General features: G+C 44.9%; 1 protein-coding gene across 1 annotated transcript in view; it reads right to left on the bottom strand.

Moving 5' to 3' along the window:
• The window catches only part of GPR156 (G protein-coupled receptor 156), a 97,346-nt gene extending 73,028 nt beyond the window's left edge, over positions 1–24,318 (bottom strand). The window contains exon 1 of the mRNA XM_078658854.1: positions 24,211–24,318. Coding sequence (XP_078514980.1) covers positions 24,211–24,318 — 108 coding nt within the window. The remainder of the gene's footprint in view (positions 1–24,210) is intronic.
• Between the last annotated feature and the right edge of the window lie 302 nt (positions 24,319–24,620).

Raw genomic sequence — 24,620 nt, 5'->3', positions numbered from 1 at the left:
TCTTCCTCCGACGTCACCTTCCGGAACTCCCCGGATGTCAACGCGGAGCAGCTGAGCCCCGTTTCCACCGATTCCGCGTCAGGAAACTCACGGCGCAGAGGTCGCCTTCTCTCAGAATGGATGCCAGCAGACTTCGCCGCTTCCCCCCCCCCGCAGTGAGTACACCTCACCTCACGCGCTTCAGTCTCATTGGCTTCGCTCTCAGCCCCCTTCTCCTTTCTCTTGCAGCGTATCACCAATGGGGTACCGAGTTCACTGACGTCAGGGTCGTCCCTTGGATGTACGAACCCCGCTGTTCCTCAGTATTTACACCGATAGCGTCTCCAGTGCCTTTGAGGTGATAATGAGGTTTCCTGGTACTCAAGTGTTTTTCTGCCTCAGTGGGGTTTGGTCAGCCCATGAGAGGTCACATCCAAGCAGGTTAACAGTCGGCCCACAGGTCGATCTCGCCCCTACCAGTGCACAGCCCTCCTCATGAAGTTGCCTCCCTCCACACTGGTCACTTCTGTATGTGCACAAAATGGCTGCCCGGTCACTGGCCTTTTATAGGCTGGCCTCAGACCACTAGAACCTACTAGATGGTTCCAGAACCTTCCCTATGCTGTCCTATGGGTCTGCCTCCCTGAGGTGACCGTTATGGCAGTTATAAGCCACCATTTTAGGTCTCAGTTGCTGACAGTTTACTTCTCTGAGGGGAACTAGGCCTTAGTAAAATAACAGGTTCAAGGAACACCTAGCCCTCGCGACAATACTAGAAAAGTTCTGGAGGACATAAAAAAAAAAATACATAACTGGATTCGCTGGAAGGCCAAAGGGGACAAAATAAATAATTAATGGTAAAGATACTCCCAGAAGCAGACAGGTCTAACACTCTGTCATCTACTTTTTCTGACATATGTGCTTTCCAGCATCTGTACCTTCCTTCATCTTAGCCTACCTTCACCTGCACTGCCTGGCATCCACAGCATCTTCTAATATCAGCACCTTCTGCCATTTACGCCTCTTGCATCCACACCTCCTGGCGGGGTCTGCATCTTCTGATATTTTTGCCTCTGGCATCCGCATCTCTTTCAATATTGACCTCAGTCCTCTTTGACTTCCGGTCTCTGCCCTCTTAGACATCATGCCTATAAACACCCCCGCCCACTGGCATCCATGTCTTTTGACATCACATCTTTTGGCGCCTGCACCATAGGGGGACCAGCATTTTTCTAACTTCCACCTTTCAGCATCTCGACATCCTCACATACTTCTATTAAGGAGCTGTTTTGGAGGAAACTATGTGGCTTGTCCCACAACTTTGGTTCCCAATTATATGACCATTTAGGGTGCCACTGGCAAGAGATGCTAGATTGTTCCTACAAGCAGGAACGGTTGACTTGTGTAGGGGTTGTCAAATTGCCACTTTCCTAATGGTGGCAAAACTTACTGTGTCAGCCCTATCACAAATTAGTTTGAAATGCTATGGGGCAGATTTACTAAAATCTCATTCAAAGCAGCTCAGCAGGCAAAAAAGGTGTGATGCATTGCTCTAGAAGTGAAGAGCAGGAGAGAGCCATATTTACAGAAATATGGCACTCTCCTCCCCTCTCCTTAGCACAGAATTTAGCTGCGGTACACCATGTACACACCTTTGCACCATAGAGTAAGGGTGTCTGCGTGAGTCTAACATAGGTTTTGTACTAGAAGGATAGCCTTTCAGTACAAAATACTACGCTCCACTAACGTTGAACCATTATGTGTGCTGTCTGTGCAGCACACATACAAATTTGGAAAGGAAGGAGAAATGAAAGCATTTCTCCTTACTAGCGCCTACGTGAAATGGGCTCTATTTTCTGATGCTAAACTCTGTCTGCTTTTTTAAGTAAATAGGGTTCAGCATCTGAATCCTTGGGTGGTTGCATGGGAACGCCCATGCACCACCCATGGTACGACCCCTTTTCGCTAAGTAATGGAAAGCAGTGGTATGCTTTGCTTTGCTTTGCATTAATTTCAAGTGATTTTCCAGTGATTAACAAGTTTAGCGCTGGAAAGTTAATAGGTAAAAAACATTTTGCGTTGATTTGCGTCCCTTTTGTGATGCAAACTCAGCATAAAATCATACTAAATAGACCCCTAAGTTCGTAACGTGTAGAAAAAACCAAGTTTGAAATAAACGTTTGAAAAAAACAAGTGAGGAAATGTAAAAATGCCTTTACATTTTAATATTTAAGTATGATTATCTTAAGTAAGTCAATGAGTTAGCATTGGGGTTAGGGATAGAGTTAGCACTAGGGGTAGGTAACAAGTTAGCATTAGGGTATGGGATATGGTTTGTATTAGTATGGGATATGGTTAGTGATAGAGTTAGCATTGGAGTTAGTATTAGCGGTAAGTAAGGGGTTAGCATTAGGATTAGGGGCAGGGTTTGCATTAGGGTTAGGGATAGGGTGATCATTAGGGTTAGCATTAGGGTTAGGTATAGGGTTCTCTTTAGGTGTAGCTTTAACATTTAGGATGGGGTTAAGATTAGCAAGGTTAACATAAGGGTTAGGGATAGGTTTAGCATTGAGCTAGAGATAGCATTAGGGTTAGAACAGGGTTAGCAATAAGGTTCGTAATGGGGTTAACAATAGCTTTAGGTATAGGCTTATGACCTGATTATGAGTAGGTTGTTATTTTGCGATTCCTACATAAACCCCTATTTTTGCAGTGATCACAATAACGAGGTGAGTGTTATTTATTGCATCCGATATGTTAAATACCTCAACCTGCGGTAAAGTTCCTGCAAAACTTAACAGGGGAAAAGTGTACGTTATTTACCCTATCCTGTTGATTTTGATGCGTTAAACACCAAATTCTGCATGTTTTTCACCAGAAACGCATAATAGATGCTATTTATCGCACCTGTTAACCCCTCCCATGCTCGTGACAGAACCGTTCCGTCACGAGCCTCGGGTGGTCTGTGCTGGTGACGGAACGGTTCCGTCACGGCCCGCTCGCCGCGCCTGCGTGGCGCCAACTCCGCGCCTGCGCTGACGTTCTAAAGAGCGGGCGGGGCCATGACGGGACCGTTCCGTCACAAGCACAGCTCACCCGAGGGCCGTGACGGAGCGGTTCCGTCACAAGTACGGGAGCGCCGCGCGGCCCCGCCTCCCCCTTAGCGCTGCGGCAGAATAGCCGCCGCAGCGAAGGGGTTAAATAACAAACCCTGTGGTATCATTATTTACTAGGTGCAATAAAGAGCACCTATACTTGTAATAAGGCCCAACGTGTTAGGGTTAGGGTTAAAGTTAACATTGGGGGTAGGTAAAGGATTAGAATTCGGGTTAGGGATAGGGTTAGCATTAGGGTCAACATTAGGGTTAGGCATAAGGTTAGCTTTAGGGGAAGATAACGGGTTAATGTTAGGTTTATGGATAGGGGTAGCAGCAGGGATGGGGTTAGCATTAGGCTTAGGGATGAGTTTCTATTAGGGTTATGGCTAGAGTTAACATTGGGGCTGGGGTAGGTTTAGCTTTCATAGTAGTGACAGGTGTATGTTTAGGGTTATTGGAAGGGCTAGGAAGAGGATTAGAACTAGGCACCTTAAGCAACAACCAATTGAAGAATGTCAAAAGCAATTAACATTTTAATGAATTTTCGAAAAACAGACTATATTTAATCTGTAATTATAGGTTCCTTAGTGGTGGAACTAATGTTTTGAATTTTCTAAATTTAAATTGACATTTTCAGCCTAGATTCAGCCAAAGACACAGAACTGGCTGTTAAAGTTACACACAAATGCTTCTTTCCAATGAGTGTATGTCATATATTTTAAATAAACCAGTTTCCATGAATGATATTCCAACCACTCTCCTAAAACTGGCAATTTAGTATAATCCAAGAAATACCACAGTGAAACCAAGAAATAAAGTCCACATTTTTAGGGACCCCCAGCTATTCTACAGCTGTGAAGAGTCCCAATTTTAACCAGTGCTAGATGAACCATTTCCAAGTAGGTGAGATGTTTGCAGCAAAGATCCTTGATACACCTATGATTACCAATATTGTAGGTGTTATCTGTGTAATGCAAACTAACTCACAACACAGAGTTTTATGGAAAACAGGTAGAACTTTATTATAGGGGGTCCTCCTGAGGCTGGATTACACAGACTAGGGTGTAATGAGAAAGTGGAAAGGACATGTAGGTGAGACACATTTACTTTTCAAAGCATTTCAATATTAACCTGATCAATTACTGCTCATTTAACCAAGTCCTCCTGAACAACAATTATTACTCATTTATGATAAACCAGGTTGAAAGACCAAACTCTTTGCCCTTTCCACATAACTCTGCTAAAGTCTTTTGCTTTTCATGCTGACATGTACATTTGCCCCAAGTGGCCATCACTTCATTGAGACCCGCGGGGGCGCTCCACAATGTTTTGTTGCTCCAGGAGCATGTATTGGGGATGACGCCAAAGTGCACCCGCCTTATAGGAGAGAGTGGTCTTTACCTCCTCACTGGGCTGTGGAGAGGCTGAAGGTTGGTGGCAGGACCCTCACTGGGCTATGGAGAGGCTGAAGGTTGGTAGCAGGACCCTCGCTTGGCTATGGAGAGTCTGAAGGTTGACCACAGTCAACCTGTAACACAGGGACCTAGGCCTTTGTCGTTGTAACACTGGGAAAGTTGTTTACCAACGCTCCTGTTAAAGTTTGCTGGTCTCGCCTATCAGTGCGCTACGAGGAGTTAATATTTAAGGTAGATTTGGGGCTGATGTGCTGTGTGGAGATAATTTGGGTGTTAGGTATACAAGATTGAGGATCGCTTCCTCAGAGTTACGACAATTTCGGTATCCGCATCCTTAGAGCAGGTTTTGTGGCCTTCACCTCAGAGATCCCATAGTTGTTTCAACAGTATCTGGTCTCTGGCCTGCAATAAAAATGTATCCCAGGGATGATCCATGTAAATCCACCAGCTCTATACTAAAGCCTTATAGCCCGCCGTAGCGGGCTATACCGGCTATTAAAAGCCCGCTCCAGCGTTAAAGGCCAGACCCTTGTGATTTAGGGGTGCACATGGAGTGTGGCCTTATGTTTTTGTGGGGTTCCCGCACCTCACGTTTTCCAATCCTTGAGGATCACCAGGGTGTGTCCGCTCCATCCAGGATCTCTGGGGTGTCACACATTACTTGGGGCCTGAATTCAGACCTGTTGCACCAGTCTTCCGTGATTTAGTGATCTGATTTATAATTTTTTTTTACAAGCACTGGTGCCACCAACGCTAGCTTAGAATGCTCCTGCTTAGAGCAGGTGTAGCTGCGTCCAGCCAGGAGGCCTAGTCGTGTTACCCTGGGCAATCTTGGGACCAGTGTGAGGTCCCTTAAGCTGTGTCCGGTTGCCACGCTGCAGCCAGTGGCCTCAGGACACAGGCCACCCCTTGACATGACTCTGTCCAGTTTCTTGTGCTAACCAGTAAACCCCTGTCAGGGTTTTGTGTTTCCCGTGCCCTTTTGCATGGTGCTGATGTTGGGATTCGTGTAAGCGTCTCTGTGTTTTCCGAGCCCTGCTGAGCTATTACCCATGAACCTTGCACTGTGGAGAACCATGGCGGCCCCCAGAGACACATGGGAACTTCTCTGGCCCCTGGACTCCCTTTACCAGAGCAAACCAACTTCATAGTAGAACCAATGTGACAAACAGGATCTGGATATTGCTGTGGCGTCCCAGTCTAGGGCTAATAGGATGACACCGTTGATGGACTATAGCGCCTTACTGTGTAAGAACGCAGGAGCATATTAACAAGGGCCATATCTCAGCTTTTTTGGCTTTAAAAGCCAAAAAAAGCAGAGATAATGGATCGTACGGCTCAATACACATCTCCCTATTAACAAGGATTCCCCGAACGCTGCCGGTGCATAAACCTGTAATTCGCCGCTATCGCCGGAGTATTGATCGCCATGGAGATATGCGTTGATAATAACGCGATATCTCGGCGATTGAATCCAGCGATGGCCGGTTTTGTGCAAAGTTGCGCTAAGCAGGAAATGCGATAATTATTGCATTTGCTAGATAATATGTGCGATAATTATTGCATTTCCTTGATAATATGCCCCGCAAGAAGTTACTGGTAACCTCATTTTTTCAGGGTTTTTATTTTTTCTGCCTTATCCTTTTCTAATGTAAGTAAAGACCAATTTTGTTTAGAAATTATGGTTTGACCTGACGTTGACATTCACGGAGTATCATTATTGTCTCAGACAGTGACTGAGAGCCTGGATTACTACCACTTAGTCCTGCCAGCTGTAATGAACTCATATTCTAGTCCTCTAACACCAGAGGTAAACAACTTTACTCACTGCAGATGCAGCTCAGGGACATCTGGACTTGGAGAGAAGTGCTCACAGCAGGAGCGACAGGCCTGTAGCTCATCTAAAGATATACCTACAGCGAAGCACATCTAAAGGCATGAAATCAGAAAAAAACCAATCTGATTCTCAAAACTAAACCAATTAAAATATATTTACTGCATAAGACCAGCTTCCAATGGCCAAAGAAGTACAACACACATGCAGATATTAAAGTACGTGTCACTACCTATTTTGACCACTAAAGGGAGCCATACGCCAAGAAACGGTAGGTGCGCACGAGCCGTTCCGTAAATTGCCTACTTATTATATGTAGCAGCTTCATTCCGTTTCGAAACGTTCCCAAATGCCTGTAGTATTGGTGACCATGGCAAGGGAAGAGGAACTGATTTGCCCAGGATCACACGGTGTGTTGGCTTTATGTAACCTGGTCTAGACACAGAAAATGTAGTTATGAGAGCAGTGCTGCTGGAACACTTTCAGAGTGGGTTTCCCCCATCAATGTTACTGTAAGTAGTGGCCCTAGGACCACATACTAAATAAAGTGATGACACAGACACACAGTTATGGTGGGTGTAAGTGCCCCAGGGCACGGGTGCCCGGCCCCTTTTATTGGCGGGGGCACCTGACTGGTGACGCCTGTGTTAGATGGATGTGAGATGTATGGGGCGTGGGGTGAGTGGTAGGACTGCCCCCAGGCAGGCTGCATGAAGTGTCCAGCAGGAAACTCTGGGGCATATTACCAAGGGGGGCGATAGACAATTATCACCGATTGCGGCGATAATTCTATTGCCCCATTAGCAAGCTGTCGCTAACTGATGTTAGCGACAGCTTCTAGGCGATAGCGAGCGGTTTGGGGCCCGCTTTGCATGTCAGCGATGTTTATCGCTAATGACATGCAAAGTTGGCGAACCCAACCCGTTAGCGACTGAAAGCAGTTGATAACGTCGCTATCGCCTATTAACAAGGCAGGCGTAGCGATGGAAATATTTGCGCTAAGCGCGAATATCTCCAAAAACTAACGCCTGCTCAGACCAGTTCTTAGCCATGTTATCCAATGGGTGGATAACATGGCTAAGAACATTTTGTCGCTAATGCGTTAATATCGCTGTATTCCCAGCGATATTCACGCTATCGCCAGAAAATGTATTGCTTTGGAGGTAAACCTTGCTAATAGCAAGTTATCTCAGCGATAATTTCCGGCGATGCTTAGCGATAAAAAATTCGTTGCTAAGCCTCGTTAGCGATAAATATCGCTAATCGTTGGTAATATGCCCCTACATCCCTTCCAAAATCCAAAAGAAAGGACAACGAGTCCAACCAGTGGAAACAAAAACATTGCTATTGGGATACCACATAGTCCCTCAGTTTCTGGAGGCACTCAGCAGGACAGCGGTGGACGCATGGACAGATGATACTACTGGCTGCAAAACATCTGTGCTCCAAAAGATAGAGAGTGGTCCTACTCACCAAAGGGACAGGACTCAAAATGACACTACGTCGAAATATAGCTCCCTTTAGGAAACCACAATCGCATACTAGGTCAATCAATTCTCAATCAAACCTTATTCACATTAAGACTATAACAGTAGCCAAAGGACAATACATGAATGCTTTATTCACCGGGTGAATGCAAAACATTAAAAATATCTATTAAGTACAATAAAAAGAATTAATAAAACTTCATGTGTTTAAAATGTGATTTGACAATCAAGAGTTCTATACAATGTATATCGACAATTTTTGGACAGGATACATCACACTTTTATAAATCAACATCAACATTTCATTCACAATTAAAAACTTTTATATAAGTGAAAAACCCTTTTTCAATAGCATTAAAAAAATATACACCAAACTAATATAAACAAAGACCAAGAAGGTTCCTGGTCTTCGTTTATATCAGATTGGTGTATATTTTTCTAAAGTGTGACCTAGTATGCGATTGTGGTTTTTCAAAGGGAGCTTTATTTCGACGTAGTGCAACACATCTGTGCTCACTTTCAGGCCCGGACTGGCCATAGCGGGCACCGGGCAAACCCCCGGGGCGGGGTGGGGCGGGGTGGGGCCGGTTTTGGGTCCCTGGGGGCCGATTTTGTTACAGGGCCATTTTTGCAGCATAACCGGGCCTGGAAAAGAGCTCGGTGGCACCCCAACCCCCCGCGGGTTGGGGGGTGCGGCGGCCAAGCACTTTGCCAGGGCCGGTTTTGGTTCCCAGTCCGGCCCTGCTCACATTCATACTGAAATCTGAGTCAGACTGGACGCAAACACTGGTTCAAGGATGTCCGAAGCCTTCTGGCTGCATGCCGGCTGGAGTCATGTCCAGTGTGTGCAGTTGGTCCACTCTGCTGATGCTCCAGATGGTTTGTGGTTGGTGTTGACAGTTCAAAAAGCGCAGTGCGTCAGGAGCAGAGTCGTAGTCCATCTTGAAGCTTGCCTTAGTGCTGTGGCTTGGCTCCTTGAAAACCGTCCCGCCGTGCTGCAATCTGTTGAGGCCTCTGCTCTTAGATCCCGCTAGCTCCTGGCATTCTCAGTGGGGCAGTGTCAAGTCCATCTCTCACGTCACAGGAGGCCCCTTAGTTGGGTTGCCATGGGGCTGAGTGTGGTCTCCCTTGGTGCCCCTGAGTACATAGGGGCAGATTTACAATAACTGGTGCATCCCTGCATATTAGCAGGGATACGCCAGTTATTTTGCATGACTCAAAAAAAACCTTTCGCCTTCATGGATGAAGACAAACTTAAGACAAAATCCTAACTTCTGTGAATACCAAAAGTAGTACGTTCATTCTATTATTGTCCAAAAGGAAGGTGGGTTGCACTTTTTGAAATACTCACTTGTATTGAAACCTTTATTACTCTGGTTTTCTATTTGGGCAAAAGCAGAAACAAGTTTTACAAAATCTGCAATTTTAGATTGTTTAACTCTAGATCACATGGTTAAAATTCCTTGCTGTCCTAAATAAATGATTTTTTAACCTACTTTTCAACAGACAAGTACTTCAAGACCTCCGCAGTACCTTATCCCTCGATAAGACTGTATTTAAATCACCCTTTTTAAATTATAGACAGGAAGATCGAATGTGTGTAGATTCTAGGATGCCTACGGTCGTTTTATATATGCTGAATGGTTTGCAGGAGCGTTGCCAGCCTTATTTGTCCATGGTAACTACCACTCAGCATCGTTTTGCCTTATCCAGTTTACGGTCCATCATTTAGTAGCCTTCTCCGAAAGGAAAACACGACACCTAGGCACCCTCCCTTGCCCCTGTGATGGTCTATTGAAGCAAAGCACACAGCACTTAGGGCCAGATTCACAGAATGAACTTAAGACTCAATCCTAAACTTACTACTATTTTGGTATTCACAGAATGCACTTACTACTTTTGGGATTCACAGAATGAATTTACTACTTTTGGTATTCACAGAAGTTAGGATTTTGTCTTAAGTTTGTCTTAAGACAAACTTAAGACAGACTTAAGACAGACTTAAGACAAAATCCTAACTTAAGTCTGTCTTAAGTCTGTCTTAAGTTTGTCTTAAGCCACACTTAAGACAAAATCCTAACTTCTGTGAATACCAAAAGTAGTAAGTTCATTCTGTGAATGCCAAAAGTAGTAAGTGGATTCTGTGAATACCAAAATAGTAGTAAGTTTAGGATTGAGTCTTAAGTTCATTCTGTGAATCGGGCCCTTTATGTTATTTTGTGGTTTCTATGGCCATCTGAGGAGACATTATCTCAACCCGATTTTCCTTGCACAGAATATAAGAGACTACAATTACACTTTACAGTATTTATTTGAACTTGGTGATTGGACTGTATGTTTTAATACTGCTCTCTTTTTGCAGGGGCAATACATCTCAGGAAAAGCATTATATTGCAGTAAACAGTTTTAGGGAAGGCTCGGGTATTTAAAATATATGTGTATTTTTACCCTTATTGATGTGCTTTATGTTTTATATTTATTGATGATGTTTTTTAGGTACTTTTACGTCCAGCATAATCGTGCCGAAATAAAGAAAGATGGTCAGTAGCCAGTTGTAAATTTTGGAGTTCACTGTTGCAAATATATTACCAAAGTGTGGTGTGGTAGTGCACTGCCATTTTCAGACAATATATTTTCCATTGAAATGGCCACAACATTGGCACTGGCATGCTGTTTTACTGATAAAACTATATAGTGCACAAACAAAAATGTGTGGAAATCGGATTTCAGCAAATATTTATCATTTGCACATCACCCAGTAAAGTGCCTTGATTTGCATTGATCCTGTTAAAATCTTTATTTCATCCGCCTTCAGAATTCCAATCAAGTGCTTCATTTGTGCTTTCCTCATTGGTGATGCAGTTTGAAATAGTCCTACAGTTAATTTACAGGTGTTTAAATGTTGTTGTGTGTTAGAAGAAAATTGACAGCCTACAGCTTTTCCTTTGATACTCCCTGAACCCCAGGAATGCTCTATGTTTCCAGTGAGAGAAAGAAAGGTTAAACACCAATGTCTATGTTAAAAGAAGAAGCAGCGATTCGTCAGAAGGCATAGACTGACATTTGACCTCTGTCTCTGAACACACTATGAATGTGTCAAGATAAAAACAACATTTAAATTGATCCTTTATTTCTCATTCAGATTCTGAACTCCAGCATTCTTATTTTGGGGGTGCTGCAGCAGCCACTACCCCTAAACCCATACTTCTGTCCCCTTTGCATTAGACCGAAGGGGCCTTTAAGCTCTGCCCATTACAGTTTAATTGAGAGAGCAGTTGATCTAATGGCTAGGGTGGTCATCCTCGAATCTGGGGAACTGGGTTCGAGTCTCGGCAACGACGCTGAACATCCTTTGATTTTGGGCAAATCACTTAATCTCCCCATCCCTTACAAAAAACAAGCATTGGAAATGCAATAGGTCTCGGATTTATTTGAGTTAGAGCTAATGGCATTGTCAATGGCAATGTCTTTTAGCCATGTGTTATGGAGTGTATGCATGTGGTGTGTAGTGGAATTATGTGGGTTGGATTGGAATTGTAGCAATGGTGACATGCTGCGCTTTAGATGAATATGTTTAAAAGTAAAGTGCACCATACTGCAATTGCTACAATAGTTTATTGTGGATGCGTTAACAATTGATGTGTGCACTGATGGCTGGTGGTGTGTGTGCCTGTAGAAATTGTTCACTGATGGCTGGTGGTGTGTGTGCTTGGTGGAAGCGTGCACTGCCGGCTGGAGGTGTGTGTGCCTGGTGGAAGCGTGCACTGACGGCTGTTGGTGTGTGTGCCTGGTAAAAGCGTGCACAGACGGCTGGTGGTGTGTGTGCCTGGGGAAAGCGTGCACTGACGGCTGGTGGTGAGTGCGCCTGGTGAAAGCAAGCACTGACGGCTGGTGGTGTTTGTGTCCGGTGAAAGCGTGCACTGATGGCTGGTGGTGTTTGTGCCTGGTGAAAGCGTGCACTGACGGCTGGTGGTGTGTGTGTGTGGTTGCATGTGTGGTGGTGAGTGTGTGGTGGTGAGTGTGTGGTGGTGAGAGAGTGGTGTGTGTGTGTGTGGTGTGTGTGGTGTGTGTGTGTGGTGTGTGTGTGTGTGGTGTGTATGTGGTGTGTATGTGGTGTGTGTGTGGTGTGTGTGTGTGTATGTGGTGTGTGTGTGATGTGTGTGTGGTCTTATGTATGTGTGTGTGGTGGACTTAGTTCAAGTGTTCGTACCCTGCACACTCACACACTGCCCCTACACACTCACACACTGCTCACCCTGCACACTCACACACTGTTCACCCTGCACACTCACACACTGTTCACCCTGCACACTCACACACTGTTCACCCTGCACACTCACACACTGCAGTCACTGTCACTCTGCAGTCACTGTCACTCTGCAGTCACTCTGCAGTCACTCTGCAGTCAGTCACTCTGCAGTCACACTCACTCTGCAGTCACTCTGCAGTCACTCTGCAGTCACACTCACTCTGCAGTCACACTCACTCTGCAGTCACTCTGCAGTCACACTCACTCTGCAGTCACTCTGCAGTCGCACTCACTCTGCACTCACTCTACACTCACTCTGCACTCACTCTGCACTCACTCTGCACTCGCACTCACTCTGCACTTACTCTGCACCTGCACTCACTCTGCACCTGCACTCACTCTGCACCTGCACTCACTCTGCACTCACTCTGCACTCACTCTGCACTCTGCACTCACTATGCACTCTGCACTCACTCACTCTGCACTCTGCACTCACACTCACTCTCACTCTGCACTCACACTCACTCTGCACACTGTTCACCCTGCACTCCCACACACTGTTCACCCTGCACACACACACTGCAGTCACTGTCACTCTGCAGTCACTCTGCAGTCACTGTCACTCTGAAGTCACTCTGCAGTCACTGTCACTCTGCAGTCACTCTGCACTCTGCACTCACTCTGCACTCTGCACTCATTCTGCACTCTGCACTCACACTCACTCTCACTCTGCACTCACACTCACTCTGCACACTGTTCACCCTGCACTCTCACACACTGTTCACCCTGCACACACACACTGCGGTCACTGTCACTCTGCAGTCACTGCAGTCACTGTCACTCTGAAGTCACCCTGCAGTCACTCTGCAGTCACTGTCACTCTGCAGTCACTCTGCAGTCACTCTGCAGTGACACTCACTCTGCAATCACTCTGCAGTCACACTCACTCTGCAGTCACTCTGCAGTCGCACTCACTCTGCACTCACTCTGCACTCACTCTGCACCTGCACTCACTCTGCACTCACTCTGCACCTGCACTCACTCTACACTCTGCACTCACTCTACACTCGCACTCACTCTGCACTCACTCTGCACTCACTCTGCACTCACTCTGCACCTGCACTCACTCTACACTCTGCACTCACTCTGCACTCACTCTGCACTCACTCTACACTCACTCTACACTCACTCTGCACTCTACACTCACTCTGCACTCACTCTGCCCCTGCACTCACTCTGCACTCACTCTGCCCCTGCACTCACTCTGCACTCACTCTGCCCCTGCTCTCACTCTGCACTAACTCTGCCCCTGCACTCACTCTGCACTCACTCTGCACTCACTCTGCACTCACTCTGCACTCTGCACTCACTCTGCACTCTGCACTCACTCTGCACTCACTCACTCTGCATTCTGCACTCACTCTGCACTCACACTCACTCTGCACTCACACTCACTCTGCACTCACTCTGCACTCACACTGCACTCACACTCACTCTGCACTCACACTCACTCGGCACTCTCACTCTGCACTCACACTCTGCACTCACACTCTGCACTCACACTCTGCAGTGTGTGGGTGTCTCCCTGAAAAAGATGGGGAGCCACAGGGAAGAGATAGTGTGTGCTTGTGAGAGCCGAGGGTCCGACGGGTCTGTACAGAGGGCACTGCCAGAACTAAGTATGTCCCAGTACTGTAATACCTGACGCTGCGGCGGGTCAGGATTGGTGTGCATCGGAAGAGCAGAGTGTGCGTCAGTCGTGTAACAGCAGAGGCTGCCGAGGTCTGGGTCGAGGTACTTTGGCACAGTGTGGTGGTGCTGTAACAGATGCTGTGCTAGTCCCGACTGAGATACGTTGGCTGAAGTGAGTGCGCCCTGTATTGCACAGCAGGGGGGGCGGCAGCTCTGCATTAAGACACATTGGCAGAGCTGCGGCGTTCCGGGACTGCTGGAGCCCAGGGTGCGGTCGGTCTGGATTGAGGTGGGTAGGATGCGCCTCAGTACAAAAATAGCAGAGGGTCAACAGTTCAGGACTGAGGTACACTGACCGAGTTGTGTGCGCCCCGGACCTAAAAACAGGAGAAAATGGCGCTGTGCACCCCTGTACTGAAAGAGCAGTGTGCATGGCATGTGAGAATTGAGGTACACTGCCGGAGCTATGCTCGCTCCGCAACTGAAATAGCAGAGGATGCGGCAGGTCGGGATTGAGGTGCACTGACAGAGCTGTGCACGCCTGGTACTGAAATAGCAGAGGATGCGGCAGGTCGGGATTGAGGTGCACTGACAGAGCTGTGCACGCCTGGTACTGAAATAGCAGAGGATGCGGCAGGTCGGGATTGAGGTACACTGCCGGAGCTAAGCTCGCTCCGGAACTGAAATAGCAGACGATGTGGCAGGTCGGGATTGAGGTGCACCGACCGCTGTGGTGTGCGCGCCTAGTAATGAAAGAGCAGAGGGAGTGGCTTCCCTGGAATCAGAATTGAGGCCCAATGCCTGAGCTATGGCGCCCCTGTACAATGATAAGGATGCGGGGGGTCAGGATAGAAGCCCACGGAAGAGCAGTCGGAGTTCTCGGTACCTGACACAGCGACGCTTCTTTACACGCAGGGTTAAGGTGCATCTCCGGCGCGCTGGCAATAAGCTCGTGCTCACTCACATGCCTGGTCCGCACAATAGAGTTATCCGAGTGCTCACATCCTGTTAAACTGCTCCCATGTACTTCATAACAACTCGGCATGTACCTCCGATGAAAAACTGAACGCGCGTAGAATCCCCGAACAAACAAGCTTCACAACGCCGGACCACAAATCGCGAAAGCGATCCAATTGTAAAAAAAACAAGAACAAGGAAGCTGCGCGCTGAGCGCTGCAGAATTGTGAACGCGCCCGGCCATCTGGATTCACTAACGGAGGCACCCTGACAGCTCCTAATTATAATTTATGTACTTCTTTGCGCGAGCACGAACGAAATATGCCCAAAATGGCGGAACAAAACTACATTTACCCTATCACTTCAAGCCTATTAAAACGAAAACACAAGGAAGACGAATCACTGGCCAGATGACAGAAAACGCTAAGGAATGTGTGGAATTCCTCTCGCCAAGGCCCTAGGAGATACTTCTTTTTTTTCTTCTAACATTAGGATCTCGAAACTCCTCCCCCACTTACAGTGGGGAGGAGTCCGAGCCCTAAAAATGCAAAAAACAGGAATGTGTCCTCATGTAACGCAACTATAGCTATGTAAAGCGCTCTGATACCCGATTCGGGTCAAGTTTGCGCTATATAAAACTCTGTAAAAAAAAAAAGTGTAGCTGAGAGGGGCTAAACTTTTGTAAATTCCTATAGGTTCAGGTACAGTGTGTCCTGTAAAGAGTCGGGATTCAGAGTGACTGTCCCAGAGTGGGGCTGGTGGTAGGGTGGGGTCAGGGGGGCAGCAGAACTTCAGTCAACAGATCACTGGCAGCTTATGACGTCAATGGCCAGGTCAGCAGCAGCAGCAGGGCTGATCTCTGGCCAGGATCTGAAAGGGTGAGACCACCCACAGACCTGCAGTGTTTAAGTGTTATTTTCATCTTTCATCTTTGTCTTTCTTCTTTTTCTTCTTTTAATCATTTTCATCTTTCTCACCATACATTAGTCTGCTAGATTTACTTCCTGCCTTTCCCGCCATTCCTGATTTTTTGACAATACTGTAGCAAGGATGCCATGTGTCGTAGTGCAAAAAAGGAAAATTGCCATTTTACTGTTGGTGGGGTAGTAAAATACAGCAATTATCAAGGTTCATGGGCCCTGGTGCACTGCACCTGCTGCACCAATGGTAGCTACGTCCAGTTTTGGCCACCACAATAAAGAGGTGCGGAAGTGGTAGGAGGTGCGGGAAGCGTGGCAGCATGCAGGGGGTGGGGGTTATAATTTTAAAAAAGTACTTGGAGCTGTCGCATTGCGCTCAGCCACGTGCTTCCTGGTTCGAGAAAGCACTGGGGCCACGTCACGGACTCCATGCAATCCCTGCGCTGCTCTCATGTGAGAGCAGTGCGGGATTGGTCTGAGCAGGCAGGAAAGAAGCCCTGCTCAGACCGGGTAGTCTGTGGGGTTTTCTCCAGCCCGGCTGCTCAGTGCAGCTGGGCTGGAGAAAACCTAAGTGCGCATGTGTGTTTTAGTCGGGCTGAGCCGGCCGGCCAAACACATATGTGCATTTAAGGAGTGCACATAGCACTCCTCTTCCCTATGCCCCACCCCTCCCTGTGCAAGCTGGCTCAGGGCCGGAAAATGAAAAATAAAAAAATGACATTGTTTTATTTTTCATTTACTGGCTCTGAGCCAGGCAGTGGGGCGACGCTCCTCTGCCATTGCGGAGAGAGACACCCCATGCTACGTACCTGATTCCTGGAGGTGGTGCCGCGGGCATTGCTACTGGCCAAAGACTGGTTCACATCCCTTCATGCTGACCGTAAATGCCTTGGATGGGTCTAAATCTGATAGGTGTGATGTGCTGAACGGTGTCCCTCTAAGGTCCTGCTTGTCCCCTTGTCCGTTCAATGGACATATGCAACCTTTGCATCAATAGTTATGGGGTGCTGAAGTGCAGTGCCAATGACGTGCAGGTAATTTCTAAACTTACAAACCTCTACTCTGTGCATATGATACAGATGTATCCTTCACATGACATTATTCAGAATTGAATTAGAAAGGCATTTCTTCAATGCTTCCTGGCCCATGACCTTCCCATCCTCAGGGACTCTTATCACTGGATAAATATTGCAGCTGCTTATATTGCGACTGGAGATGAGGTAAAAGGCCTGGGGGTTCATTCTGATGCAGCTCTGAAGAGGAGTGAGGAGTAGAATGAAGGAGTGAGTCCCTTCTCTCACTATCTGTTGTTTAGGGGAATTGGGCCCTGTTTTTACCCCAGCGCCATGTGATGACGATTGCTGGAGAAACAATGGGGAACAAGTTAGACTACTACAAGGTGCCAAGTGGTCTCCTGCATACTCAGACATCAATCTGGGGCATCCAGATGCTACCCCTTGCTTGTCATCTGAAACTGCCTTGGCACTCTGTTTTCCAAGGGCAATGAAAGCAGCAGTACGAACGGTTCTCCACGAGCCATGTGTGGTATCCTGGTTTATTATATTGCACCAATGCTTAGTGTATAGAATGTTTCTTGAAGTTGAAGTTAAGGGATTTGTAAAGCGCTCGATCACCAAGTGGTTTCTTGGCGCTGAGGACCAATGGCCCGGGCAGACAGGGAGGGTAGGCTAGCGTGGAAAGGCTCGAGTGAACAAGAGAGTCTTGAGGGCCTTGCGGAAATAGGGGTAGGCTGGAATGGACCTGATGGTGAAGGGGAGGGCATTCCAGAAGGACGGCGCCAGAATGAAGAACTTTAGTCCCCCCGTTTTCTTCTTTGTAAAGCGAGGAACGCGCAGCAGGATTTGGAATGAAGAACGCAGATCTCTTTTGGGGACATATGGTGTCATTTTAGAATTAATAAAGGCTGGAGCAGTGCCAGCCAGGGCCTGGAAAGTCATGCAGCCCATCTTGAATTGTGAGCGCTCAGCAATAGGGAGCCAGTGTAAAGATTTTAGCAAGGGGGAAGAGTGATGAAATTTGGGGAGTTTGTAGATCAGTCGGGCTGCCACCCTTAAGAACCAGTTCGGTCTTCTTGGGGGCTCAGAATGTTTAACCCAGCAGCAGTTGGCCTGCAGTGGTTGAGATGGCTGGGACATTTTCGTGTATAGCTTCCTTTCATATTGGCTCAGCCTTCTTTCTTCGTGTACGATCTTCAATTACCACATTTGGCGACGACTTTGAACCTCATCGCGGGACAATCAAGCTTTCAGTTTAAAGATGTGCACAACCTCACGTGCTACACAGAGGCTGCTCACACAGGTAACACTGTGGGTCGGCGATGCGGTGAGCGCAAGGTAAGTGGTTTTATTTATTTATTTATTTACTTTCACCTTTCCCGTTGTATATCGAACTCTACTTCCCCCGCCCTGCCCTGCTTCACCGCCTCACAGTGTTTACCTGTGCGAGCCGCTGTTGGCGCTACAAATCATTCCCTCATGCTCCCTCTAACACTGCTTAGTCTCATGTGTTATGTTGGAACGTACCACTGTATCCTCCATGTGGGTGCTCCTGTGAGTTCTTCTCCACGAGGACCACAGCTCTGACAGAGCTCTTCCTCATGTTTTCTCACGCTTCTATGTTGCTCAGTGACATTGGTACTCCACTCATTGGTTGTTTGACTCCCTGCGGCGGTATCTATTCGTTCTTCGCCAACCAAGACTCAAGTCATCACTGCTATAGGCATGAACGCTACAGTGACATCTTTTCTCTCGGACGCAACTCTTCACTGCTGCAGTGTATTGTTACAGAGCCTCTTATCTTCGTTTTGATCTCAACAGCTTTGTTACTGGGAACAATGTTGCTGTTGCTACGAAGAAACTTATCAGCATCTGAGAAGTAGTAATACTAGTGTTAACTTCATTTTCATTTTAAGGGGGATCTTTTCGGGTGTCTTCTCAGTCACCGGAAAGCTCGCAAGGGAGTGAAGTGGGGTGTGTTGGGGTGTTCTCGGACACCAAGTCCCAGTTAAAACTATTTATTGATCAGGAGTTCTCTAGTCATTTCTCTTAAAACAATTTGGAGAGTTAATGAGTTTTGCTTATTCTGATACCCGAATTGGTACACAGACATAATATCGACTCCATAATATCGTTTGGACAGAATATCGAGTTTTAAATATCGTTTGGAGAAAATATCGACAGGACAGAATATCACCAGCCAAAATATCGTTTTTAAGGTAAGTGAAGTACTATCGACTGTAAATAATATCGAAAGTAAAAAATATCGTTTTTTATATATGTAATTATTTATAGTGTTTTAATGTTATAATATGTCTGAAAAGTGTCATTTTATGTTATAATTATTTTTAATTAATGATTTTTTTTAAATTATTGTGTAATTTTATTCTGTAGCGGGTTGTGGGTTTATAGGGGAATAGGGTGGGAAGTAATTTAATTATAATTAATTAAATATGTAAATTTATTAATTGGTAGTAATAATTAATTAATTGGTAATTAAATAATATATGTTAATTATTTAAAATTTAATTGGTAATTAATTTAATTTAATTTATTAATTGCTAATTATGTAAATTAAAATAATGTATTTCCTGTAGCGGGTTGTGGGTTTATAGGGGAATAGGGTGGGAAGTAATTTAATTATTATTTATTAAATATGTAAATGTATTAATTGGTAGTAATAATTAATTAATTGGTAATTAAATAATATTTGTTAATTAATTAAAATGTAATTGGTAATTATTTTAATTTAATTGATTAATTGCTAATTATGTTAAATTAAAGGGGTATTTTTAGGGTTCAGGGTCAGTTTTTAGTTTTTGGGTAAAGGGGTATTTTTAGGGTTCAGGGTCAGTTTTTAGTTTTTGGGTAAAGGGGTATTTTTAGGGTTCAGGGTCAGTTTTTAGTTTTTGGGTAAAGGGGTATTTTTAGGGTTCAGGTTCAGTTTTTAGTTTTTGGGTAAAGGGGTATTTTTAGGGTTCAGGGTCAGTTTTTAGTTTTTGGGTAAAGGGGTATTTTTAGGGTTCAGGGTCAGTTTTTGGTTTTTGGGTAAAGGGGTATTTTTAGGGTTCAGGGTCAGTTTTGGGTTTTTGGGTAAAGGGGTATTTTTAGGGTTCAGGGTCAGTTTTTATTTTTTGGGTAAAGGGGTATTTTTAGGGTTCAGGGTCAGTTTTTAGTTTTTGGGTAAAGGGGTATTTTTAGGGTTCAGGGTCAGTTTTGGGTTTTTGGGTAAAGGGTTTTTTTAGGGTTCAGGGTCAGTTTTGGGGTACAGGGGTACAGGGGTACAGTGTAAAAATAAAGTAAAATTAAATTTACATTAATTTAATTTAATGAAATGAAATTAAATTAAATTATATTTAAATAATTTTAAATAATTTAAATTAAAAAAAATTATTATATACTTACCAATACTTACGTTGTAATGGTAGTGCGTTGTAAAAGTTGCGTTGTAACGTCATATATCCACTGTTGCACTCTTTGCAGTGGGAATAGTAATTTTTACTCTTTTGTATTTGTACGTTAATAATATTGGCTATTATTTAATAAAATGTTGTTACTATATATATATGTTTTAAGAAATATGATTAAAAAAATATTATTTTTTTACTTTCATTAATTATTTAATTATTAAAAGTTAATTTAAGTATTGTTAATTATATTTTAGTAATTAATTTTTTATATTAATGTAATTAAACATTGTTTTTATTAAAGTCGATATTTTTTACAACTATATTTTTGTAAACGATATTTTGTACTCGATATTTTTGTACTTACCTGTTTGTACATACAAACTCGATATTTTGGTTGTAGATATTTTTTCCTCGATATTTTGGGTAGTCGATATTTTGGTAGTCGATATTATTTCAGTGATCCACCAGGATTGTGTGAATAATTGTCCTCATTGCTTGTGATCATTTATGAATATTTTATTATCAAACTTGGTGTAAATTGTTCCTTCATTAATTATGCAAAATATTACGCTGAAAATTAGAATTCGCCTGTAGCTTGCAAGTAGCGGGGAATACCTTTAGCTTTGAGACAATGCATGCGGGCCGAACTTGATTAATTGGAAAAACAGGGGATTATTGTCAAGACTTAAGCAACAGAATGGCTTGCACCAGTGGCACTAGCATGCAAGACCTCAGGTGATATACGTTTATGCGTAGATTTAAGGGGTCTCAATAGGACGGTGGTCGTGGACAAGTATCTTCTCGTCAATATCTCCTCTATATCTCTTATACATGATTGTATACTGACCTTAGTCTTGGAGCGGTTCAGAGCAAGAGGTCTGACCTTACGAGAGAATAAATGCAATTTTAAACAAACAGAAATATTTGGGCCATAGGTTAACCAAATAGGGAGTGAAACCTAAAGAGCAGTTGGTAAAAACCATTGAGAACTTGCATGCTCCTGAGGACAAGGAAGAATTAATAACATTCCTTGGAATGACTTAATAGTATAACACATTTGTTCCGTCTTTTGCCAGCTGTACCCAAAGTATGAGATTTTTGCTAAAAAAGGTTGCTAAATTTATTTGGTTCTACCTGTGTGAATGTGAATTTCGCATTGTGGTAGCATGCTTTTCTTACTTTTCCAAATAATATGTTATACTATTCTTTTAGTCATATTCAGTAGCTGAGAGATGACACAGAGGGAAAATTAAATAAATGATTAATTTTCCCTTGTCCTCGTCTGTCGACCCCCCCCACCCGGCCCCACCTCTCTTACCTGCACGGGTCGTGGCTGGCGTGATTGTTGGAAAATCTAAAGCTCCCCCCACAATCTTAGTGACCAAGCTACACCCCTGGAGCGACCTCACCCTGTGTGGAATCCTATCTCACAATTTTCCAATGTCATATTCCACATACTAAGTAATTAACACTTAGGCATGTGTGCATAGAGATTTATACTGGAGGGTGTGCCTCGAGCACGCACCTCACATAAGACACTGCGCACCTTTGCTCAAACACCAAATCCAGTTTAATCTCCTGCTCAGATGTTATTTTTTGCACAAGCATGGTGATGACGTCATTGGCGCACTATGGAGCCCATTATGATGTCGGGCGGATTGCCCCTGCCAGGCATCCGAAAGGCATGCGGAGACTCCCTGCGGGGGCCCGTTGCGGGCTGCCTGGGAGTACGGGGGGTGGGGGGTGCACATGGGGGGTACCTATGGTACCCCCCCGCATTTCAAAGTGCAACATGGCAGGCACCGCGCGGTGCCTGTCATGTTGTGCTTTGATATGCACAACGTGCATTTTTACCATTGCGGCGGGCGGCACTTTCTGCACCGCCCGGCGCAAAGGTAAAAATACAGGATGCGCCCTAATTGTCAAGGCGGGACCACCGCATCAATTCGGGCGGTCCCGTTTTGCACTGGGATGGCGGGCGGACTAAGTCCGCCCGCCATCCTAATGGGCCCCCAAATGTTCTATATATGGCTCTTTGCTATATTTCTGCTGTTCAGGCAATTCAACACTGCCCAGCATTATGTTCATCTTGCTACATTTGCCCTTTGTGTGCTAAACAGGAGGATTTTTTAATATCCATTCAGTAGCTGGGGCAAACAGTTGATGGAATTCGTCAGATTTTTGTCACCTTTTCCTTTCGTCATCTTAGATTGCCAACAAGTTGGCTGCTCATCTGTCTGTGTTTGTCAAAATGTGTTTTTCCAAGTGTTTTTTTCTTAAAATTGACACAGGTCTACAACTGCTCTTGTCCTAGCGATACTTAACACCTTTGACTGCAGGAAACACCAGTCGTTGTGACCTGCACTCCCACCTCACACGTTACTGAATGTCAGTTATCTGGACATAAGTACTAAATCTAGTATAGAAAAACCTTTTCCAAACAAATTCCCAGAAAATAAAGAAAACAATGCAGCTTGTCTAATTTAGTGTTTTCATGAAAGAGGCTACATCAAGGTGTAACCTCCTGCCCTGGGTAACACCTAAGAACACATGGAGCTAACCCAGATGAGGAGGGGTAAGATTATCAAGTATAACCCAATGGTCAGTCAGTCAGTCAGGATAATGTTTATTTAGACCGTTAGTCTTTAAACAACACGAGAACAATCAATTTATATACACTCTAATATCATAAATAAAGTCATCAACTAATACTGTTGAAACAACCATCTTAAAAATAATTTGGTTACATTTTCATAACACTTCCCCGTTCAATCCCACAGTATATATACGGTATAATCACGCTACATCTTCTTAATACATACTTAATAAAAAGATAAATGATTATTAAACCCTAAAAGATAATCATCCTATTTATAGTTTTTCAGTTCGTATCGATCTGAGGTTCTTCCCCTCCGCATGGTTCCTTACTTCCCCATGGTTACATCGTTCGACTCATTACACCATATAAAACTTTTTTGCGGCAGCTATGGACCTTCCAATAGCTATTGCAATATAAAGGTTACACATATCAACCAGAAATTCTAAGGTTTGGTTGCGATACATAATTTTGCTTTTTTTTAAAATAGGGCGTAAAAACACTTTTGGCAATGATAAAACATTTAAACAATCTAATAGTATGTGTATGATATCACATTTTCTACCCACACTACACATACATTTCCCATCCGGTTGTATCCCTTCCTTTTTAGGTTGAGCTTAGAGCAGCGCATGCGCTGCTTGCTCGACTTTTAGTAAGGGGGTTTTCAAAGTGCTGCCCACAAGCTTTGCCTGGCCTCAAGCTTACGTGAACGCACACGTGCACGCGCGCAGGCGCCATCTGCCTTTCTTATCTCTTCCTCCGCATTGCTGGCCATTACTTTCACTTTTGCGGCCGCGCCGCCGTTTCGCTTTCACGGCTGTGTGGCCATTGCTTGTTTTATTCGCTCTCTTGTTATCTTGTAAACCCAATGGCTTCTATGACCTCAAGTTATGCAATGTCTCTTCACACAATCAAACATTAGGGGGTCAGCGCTCAATGTACTGGCCTCTAGATTAAACTCCTGCGGGGACGTAGAGCCACCTATACACCCGGAGCCCCCCGAAAATTCTCATGCTCAAAAAAAGCAAACTCTAAACCTGCTCAGTTCTTATGTCAAGCTTGTTTGTGCGGCATTTTTGGGACTTGAAAATAAATTTGGTGTAAAATCCTCTATATTCTTTTTTATCACAGCAGTTATGCCTCTCTTTGCTCTAATATTAATTGAGGAACATCTTACACTGCTCTAAACTACTTTTGAATTGTTTCCATCTTGTATTTGCAATTTTAAGTTTAGATTCACTTAGATTATATTTTCTTTTTTTCCCGCCTTTGATATAAAAATACCAACCCTGTTGGTATAATATCGGTCAGATAACAACCCTTTCAGTGAGTTTTAAATACACATCTACCACCTGAGCGTCGCCAGTGCTCTGAAGTTCACGCCACCGGGCCCTGATGGCCAGAGTGCACCGGGCCCTGATGGTCAGAGTGCACCGGGCCCTGATGGTCAGAGTGCACCGGGCCCTGGTGGCCAGAGTGCACTGGGCCCTGATGGCCAGAGTGCACCGGGCCCTAATGGTCAAAGTGCCCCACCGCCTTTCAGGACATGCTTACCTTGGTGGCCCGGCACAGCTCCTGGAGCAGTCTCCATGCCTTCTGGCTGCTGTTGGTGCCCTCTGTGTGGCAGTCGCAGAGGCCGGTGCAGTTTGCTGCAGGCTCCATGTCCTTCAGATGTTACTCTCCAGCTCATTCCACTAGAGGGCGCTCTCACTGCAAGAAAGAAAGACGCTGGCAGGTAGACGATGCGACTTCCAAGCGAGAAACATTGATGCGCAGTCTCTTAAACACGTCCAGATAAATTACCCGGTCCTATTTGGCCAACGCATGTAATCCACATCATGCACAGATGCAGTAGTGGTATTCCACCACAGGAGGTCAGTATACAAACGTATTTGGTTCCACGCCACCAGAAGTATCCCAGCCGCACCAGGAGATGGCAGTCTTTGCTGTTGTATTACAGGCCT

The sequence above is a fragment of the Lissotriton helveticus genome, chromosome 8 (genome assembly GCF_964261635.1).
Source record: "Lissotriton helveticus chromosome 8, aLisHel1.1, whole genome shotgun sequence".
Taxonomy (NCBI): domain Eukaryota; kingdom Metazoa; phylum Chordata; class Amphibia; order Caudata; family Salamandridae; genus Lissotriton; species Lissotriton helveticus.
This window is presented reverse-complemented; position numbering and strand designations above follow the sequence as displayed.